The sequence below is a fragment of the Micropterus salmoides genome, unplaced genomic scaffold, assembly GCF_014851395.1.
Source record: "Micropterus salmoides isolate LMB-PRFRI ecotype aquatic unplaced genomic scaffold, ASM1485139v1 Ms_hic_scaffold_9, whole genome shotgun sequence".
Classification (NCBI taxonomy): domain Eukaryota; kingdom Metazoa; phylum Chordata; class Actinopteri; order Centrarchiformes; family Centrarchidae; genus Micropterus; species Micropterus salmoides.
The window spans coordinates 11,228,486-11,236,185 of NW_024044681.1; the positions used below are offsets into that span (position 1 = coordinate 11,228,486).

Below are 7,700 nucleotides of genomic sequence, written 5' to 3' on the forward strand. Positions count from 1 at the left end.
TTTGCTCATTGTGGAATATCGTCACATCATGGTAGTCTGCTCTGAACTAAACCCAAAGGGATTTTTGTCCCGAAAAGACTGGGTGTGTATTTACGCTTTGCAATAACAACAGAACAACAGACGGACTTTGTTTTAGTGACAAAAGTTTACCTCTTTGTCAGCTCTCGTAATGTCTGGTTGCTGATGTTTAAGCAAGCTATGAACAAAGGGAGTCAAACGCACCCTTGATTACATGGACACCAGTGTTTGCGGTTTACTCTGCATCAGATGAATGTTGTCAGGTAACCAGCATGCAGGAATTTGGGCATTTTTCCCAGATTCTCTATAGGGGAGTATAGACAGTGAAGAGTGACAGAAAGTACAAAATGAGAAGATCACACTCAATAAAAACACATGAAGACACAAACTGGAGCTCATCATTCGAAGCACATGCTGCTAGTGTATGTGCCTTATCAGTCTGTGCTGTAGAGTGGAGCTGTGTTGTAACCTTCAGGACAACGCAGTCATTCCTGCCACCCCTTCCTTCTCCGTGCTTGAAAGTGGTTTGCTGGTGTGCACATCACAAGCAGGCTATTTGCGTGCGTGTCAAGGCTTGTACTGAGCACAGGGTATTGCACATGTTCACAAAAGCTCTGGAGATTTAGGGATTGGACCAAGTCCAGAACTTCAAAGGCTCAGCTGGTAACAGATTTCCAAATCATGGTCAATGCCATGAAAGAATGGGATCTGAGCTACTGAAATATTTTTTGGAGAGACATAGACGCAAGGCACAGCTTTTTGAAATTATCTTACTAATACTTAATGCAGCATGTTGTTTACTTGCGGAAGTTATCATACACACATGAGAAAAATTATTAAAGCAGCTATATGTAACTTTTCTATTTGGGGTGGGAATTGTATTGCTTTTCTACCTTTCCTTCACACTATTGGTCACTCTAATGCCCAAAATTTGTCTGCCATCCTGATAATCAAGACAGTATTAAATTAACTTAAAATCTCAAGGTAAACCTGTGTTACGACATTAATGGTCAACCTCCATCACTGGTCGACCTCTGAAACTCTATACAGTTATGTCTAAAGAGACGTTTGTCCTTTGGATGCACAATCAGTTTTTTGGGCACACAAAATTTAGCACACATTAATTTATTTTCTTAATTTACTTGGCAAAAACTTAATTTATCAATATTGATCAATAAGCACAAATAGTTCAAATGTAAGAATAAAGTAGAATTAATTGCAAAGGTTTGTCAGAAAGTATCCAACCAAAGAAATATCCCACTCCCTCCCTCCAGGCCTCCCTCCTGTGCACACAGGTAGACTGGTATGCAGGTGTACCCACACACAAACATTGGTACTGATTATTTTGCTCTTGGACCTGTACTGTCCGCTGCCAAGTTTCAGCAGAGATTTTGGATTTTTTTAATAACTTGTAAAACTTTTTCTCATGAACTCGCTGTTAGAAAACGCAGAATTTGGCAAGCACATCCTCTGGAGAGCTTATTTCCCCCTTCCTATTAAGTCATAAGTTCAGACTACTTCTGATTCCATAGGAATCAAATACATTTAGCAGTCCTTGTTGTTAAATGTTAACTTCCCGAGGACATACAACCATGTGAATTTATGTTATGATACTGGCAAATACTCAAATACCTGCTACTCTTCAAAGTTTGATTTTTAAAGTGAAGTAACTACCAATATAACTGTATTTCTCTCTCTTTGTCTGACAGGAGGCCAGTTTGTCTGTCTGGATGCTTTTCAGTGACAACACAGCTGCCACTCTGACTTATTTTGATCCCAAAGACTACAACCTCAATGCTTCCACAGTGGATGACAAAGTTGTGTCGGTATCCCAGGAGCCTCAGCAACGCTGGCCTGTGGTGGTGGCAGAAGGGGAGGGATCTGGCGAGTTGGTGCGTGTAGAGATGACCATCTGTGAGGCCTGCCAGAAGACCAAACGCAAAAGCGTCATCGCATCTGCTGCAGTTTATGTCAAGGTCCGCTTTGGCCCAGAGGATGACTCTGAGGAAGAGGCAACCACAGAGGGTGAGATTGAGCTGGCGCCCGTTACCAGGCGTCCAATCATTGATCCGAACATCAGTGGAAGAATTTATGAGACATCTAATGAGCAGCCTGCCAGTGTTCCCATTGATTACACCAATTTCCCCACCATTAGCAATCAGGAGCGACCAACTGAGAGTGATGAAGAGGAGGAAGACGACTTTGTGCATTCACCTCGTAACATGACTGACCTTGAGATTGGCATGTATGCTCTACTGGGAGTCTTCTGTCTGGCCATTTTAGTGTTTCTCATCAACTGCATCGTCTTCGTGCTTAAATACCGCCATAAGCGGATCCCACCTGAGGGTCAAGCTAATATGGATCATTCCCATCACTGGGTGTTCCTGGGAAATGGACAGCCACTGAGGGCCCAATGTGATTTGTCACCACAGCAGGTAGAAAGTCCCAGTAACCCTTTGGAAGGCGTACAGACTTGCTGCCACGGGGACCACCACAGTAGCGGCAGTTCCCAGACTAGCGTTCAAAGCCAGGTACATGGGCGGGGTGACGGCAGCTCTGGGGGCTCTACGAAAGAGAACGGTGAGGATGCCAGTTCCCCCACTTCCAAGCGCAAGAGAGTCAAGTTTACCACCTTTACCACCCTTCCCACAGAAGAGCTGCCCTATAACTCCATCCCCATAGCAGATGAAGAGGACATTCAGTGGGTTTGCCAGGATATGGGCTTTCAAGACCCAGAGGAACTGCATGATTACATGCGCAGAATAAAAGAAATAGCCTGAGATAAGAGGTGCAGCGTGAAGCACCACTCTCAGCTTTCTAAAGAAATGTTCCTTTCTATTTTTCTCTTTTTCACCTAAGTGAAAGATAATTTTTCACAGACTAAAAGGCCAACTGTTGTTTTGGTTAGGGTGTGTTCCATTTAGTTTGCACAGTGCTGTAATCTCATACACGCTCACACAGAAGAGAATGCGAGGAAGCCAAAGACTTGACCAGAGGGATCTCAATCACTAGAGAAATCTGTAAATCTTGGCTATAGGAAACATATTTCACTGGAAAGCTGTGCCATGGCCAGGTGTGAGAGCTGCTCCAGCTTGCACATCAGGATTTGACTCTAGAGAAAGCCTGATATGGACAGGATTGTTGCAGAGGTTTGGTATTGGCTGTGTTTTTGCTGGCTCAGAGGGACTCTTCAGTTCTGTACCTACTCCAACAAAGAGGCCTTTGATGAACACAAAACTGTCAAAGACTCTCATGAAAGCTATGTTAAAAAAATCCTTTTGTTTTTGCCAAAGTAGGAAAAGCGTTCTTTTAATGGCAAAACTTTCTTCATTGTTGTTCTTGGTGCAGCACTCAACTCATGATTTGTACTCATGTTCATTCCATACATTTTTCTACATTTCATAGGTAGTCAAAAGCAGTGCCCTACTACTAGTCCTCCTGGTCCTGAACAAATCTAATGCCTTATAAAAATGGTCACAGTTCACTTCTTATATCAGTGCAGACACCCTGTTTTCTCACTATGGCTAGAGACAGTGTAGTAAGATGTAAAATACTACAACTAATCTCAAGCATGAGGTATTAGAAAAGAGCTTGTGAATTGTGAGGATCTCTAACGTTCTTTGCATGGAAGGGGATCTTGAGGCACAATCAGCAACTTTTTCCAAATTTGTAAATGTTTGTATTGTAATTATATAATCATTCATACACATTACTAAAGTAAATATATTACCAAGCATTACCCGCATGTCATGTCAGGCCTACATACACGCAGACATTCCTCTCTAGTATACAGTATGTATATACCATATTGAGCCAGAGTCGCCTCTCAAATGTTCAACAAGTAGCTCCAAGCTAGAAGAGTGGGAAGCAGGTTGAAGTCTTGTGGTGAGTAGAAGGTTCCCCTCAGTAATGACATAATATAATCATGACGGAGCTGTAGCTTCTTAACAAAGTAGTATCACATTTGACTGTTGAACATGGGGATTTGCTATGCATCAGAATTGTAACAGATTTCATATTTTGATCATTTATTTCCCTTCCTCAAGTTAGACTGGCCTCAGCCTTAAGGAAAATAAAAGTAAAGTATGATGTACTAGTTGGAAACACTGATACATTCTCACTGAACACGAGATCCTCTAAACTCTGAAGGAAAATGCCATCCCCCCAAAAAGAAGATTATTGGATAAATTATTGATTTTGCTCCATCTTTTTTTATATCATGGCCATCCCATGTTGTCATGTTAATTGTTAACACACTCTAACAACTATGTAGTCCCTATTTAGTTTAATCTATTCCAGTGAACATACTTTGGAGGCTTTCTCTGAATTAAATGGACTGAGTGAGAAACTAGTAGCTCTTACTGGTAAAGAAATCATTTGTGTTGCTAGTGTCAGATGAGTTGTGCTGCTGCCAAGGGTGTGGTTTTGACAGCATGTAAAAGTATCTCAGGATGCTAACTGACTTTACTGACAAATCAAAGTGACTGAAAACAGCATAGACAGTGGATATAATTTGCAGGTTTTCTTGTGCAGCAAGTGTTAATTGCTGTGTTAAGCTTTTAAAGGTTTACTGACATGGGTTTTAAACTACACTGAAGCAGAAAAAGGAAAGATCTGGCAGTTTTAGAAAGAGCATAAAATATCTGATTTCATCCAAAACATTGCGAGGCAGCCAGACACGTAGGGACTGAGAGCATGATGACAGCAGAGCTAATAGTATTTGTAATTGCAGTTGCCCTGTTAGTGTAGGCTTTGCTTTATTTTTTAATTACTAGAGTGGAAGACTGGAAATGACGTTTGAAGGTTGATGTTATTCCAGCTCTGATCTCACATGAAACAAGTTCTTTTCAGTACTATTGAAGCAACCATGAGATAAAAAATACTTTTCACGTCACTTTCCTTTAATTCTCTACTGCATCTAAGGGCTTGGATTTTTCTTTTATGTTAACTGACTGAGATTTTAATGATCCTATGAGGAAACTAACATTATTTGCTTCCTCTCTGGTGATAATGAGAGTAAGCTCTATTTACTACTCTAAACTGTCACTCAAAACATTTTGTTGCCATCATACCTGCTTTTCAACCCCTACAGCCTTATTTAAGACCCAATCCAGAATTGTTCTCTTTGAGGCAGTGCTGTTTCACTTCAAAAAAACAGCTTTATATCAGACAAAAACATTGAACTAAAGACATTTTATATTTGCTTTTAAAATGTGTTTCCTGAGCTCCTTATTCATTAACTGACCATATGGGACAGCTAAACACAAGCGTTAAATGTGATCTAAAGATGGAAGTGGTTCACTTACATTGTAAATACTGGAGCAAAACCGGCTTTAATTATTTTTCACTTATCTCAAAGCTGCCATGAGATTATTTTCTGTCAGTAAACCATACCTTTCAATATTCTACATGTATATAGACCCACATTTGATATTCTCATAAATCCTGGATTGGGACTTTAAGGATTTGGTTTACTGCATGCCCTCTCTTTGTTCCATGTGGTTGAAATGAATAATGACCTGATTCTAGTGTTTAATAATATTCAATCTGTGTTAACATCTTAAGAGATGAGACGTTATTTTTGACAGCCCAAGCCCATCCTCCAGTCACAGCATCAACATGATTTGCCATGAAATTAAGAGAAGTAGCAGCCAGCTGGAAGTTTTTCAGTTTTAACTTTAAATGATGGTTTTTCAGGATGAATGTAGGATTCTTAACTAAACTTGGCTGTTTAATGTTAGTTAGTGTTAGTGTTAATGTGGTCAGCCGAATCTGGTGACACTTCTATAACAGCCTAAGTATCTAATAGCAGCTTTACACACTCTTTTCATACGTTTTGTTTTGTTTAGATTTTTCAGTTTACTGTCACAGTATGTAAATATTTTGCCCATTATGATCTGTCTCTAAAAAAAATTTTTTTTTTTTAACCTCACTTTCACATCGAACTTCTCCTTCCTCTGTGCTTTTAAAGTCTTTTTTTGTAATGCTTCTTTGGTGACGGTGAGGGTATTGATCATTTTGTGATTTTCTTCAAGCTGCTAATAGAAACTTCTCTTCTGACAACATGTAATTGAACATCTTGAATTGTTCCTTTCTGCCCCCCTTCCCCCCTGGCTCACTACACTCACAATAATATGTTAATGTACAGAGCACTGTTAAATTTCCTGTATTCTCTTGAAAACAAACCCTTGTATTTTCCCGTTATATGTAAAGTACTAAAGAAAATGCAATACAATGCCTTTGTGTCATTTTTACTTTTGATTATTTTTCAAACGTTATGTTAAGTAATGTAAGCAAGGATTTTATAAGCAATTAACCACAGTAGCTTCATATATGAAGGAGCACTGACCTTGAAGGAGTTTGGCTCACTGGGCACATAATATCTCAAAAGAGGATTGGTACAAAAAAAATCACGAACATATCTGATTTATACATTTTTGTAAAATAATATTTTTTAAAAAGATATTTAAACAAAAACCTATTTTATCATATGGGTCGTGTCAAATCTAGTGAAGTCAAGACAAGAGAGGAGGTTGATTACATAAGAATATATATTTTTACTTTATTTTAACAATACAGTATGCAGCTCTGACACCTTTGCCCATGCATGTGTCCCTGCCAGGGTTGTTAGATCCTGGCTTGAGTCCTACCAGTGTTTGAAGTTCATGGATCACTACTGTTCACCCCTCACTGTGCCCAGTCTGAAGGGCCTTCCATCATTTTCTCTGGCAGTATTACACAGCAGCATAAAGATCCAGCAGATTGATAGGTGTATGAACCTACTGTACTGCACAGCTACTCATCCAGCAGCTCCCATCCGCTCAATCCATACTTGGAGCTGTTTACTTCACGTCTGGAGTGTTTACTCCTGTAGTTCACTTCATTTGGGCAGCTAAGATCAAAGCCTTTTTGAACTCAGGTAAGGCACACAGATCGTTAGGAGAAAGTAGTAGTGGGTTTATAAGGACTGAGGTGACAGATGCTGACATCTGATAGCCAGTGGCAAAGTCTTTCATAATACATTGGAAAATAATACGGTTTAGAAAAATCTTCACACAGTTGTATGTGGAAAAACAATAAGAAATCTGGATTATCTGCTGCTTCTTCTGTTTACCAGATTTCAGCCAAATACATCCAAAAGAGGTAGGTATGTGGTTAAAAACAGCTTCGACTCAGTGGAGGACACATATAGAGATATGGGTGAAATTGGCTTCTTTCCATCCAAAACAAAAAGTTTCACTTATCAGTTCTTCATAAAAGCTCAAATTCAACATCTTCAAAATTGAGGAGTCCATTGTTTGAGCCACATTCAGTTTTACTGAAAAGCAATGTGTAAGTGTTGATCGGACTTACACGGCACAAGCTAGAATTGTCATATCAGTGAAAAAGGAAAACACAAATATTGCTCATCAATCTCTCAACTGCTTTTACAGTCACGTTCAGGTTTATTAAAATACTTTTGTTGTTATCAGTATAATAAAATACCTTTTATAAAAAATAAACACTAAAGCCCAGACTGAAAGGAGCTGACAAGTTGTATCCATTTGTATGTAAGAGAGTAAGTGCCAGGGGGTCTGTGCTCCAGCAGTGGCCTCAACACTGTAGCTCCTGTCAGCCGCTACTGTTAAACATCCTCCTGTACAGTACTGGACATTACAGTGTTGTGTTAAAGGGCTGCTTTT

At 39.6% G+C, this 7,700-nt stretch overlaps 1 protein-coding gene across 2 annotated transcripts in view; it reads left to right on the top strand.

Annotated features, from left to right (window-relative positions):
• The window catches only part of tmem132e (transmembrane protein 132E), a 356,184-nt gene extending 349,931 nt beyond the window's left edge, over positions 1–6,253 (top strand). For both annotated transcript variants that reach the window (XM_038708730.1, XM_038708729.1), the window contains exon 9: positions 1,728–6,253. In XM_038708730.1, the coding sequence (XP_038564658.1) occupies positions 1,728–2,798 (1,071 nt within the window). In that variant the 3' untranslated portion in view covers positions 2,799–6,253. The remainder of the gene's footprint in view (positions 1–1,727) is intronic.
• Positions 6,254–7,700: the final 1,447 nt, after the last annotated feature.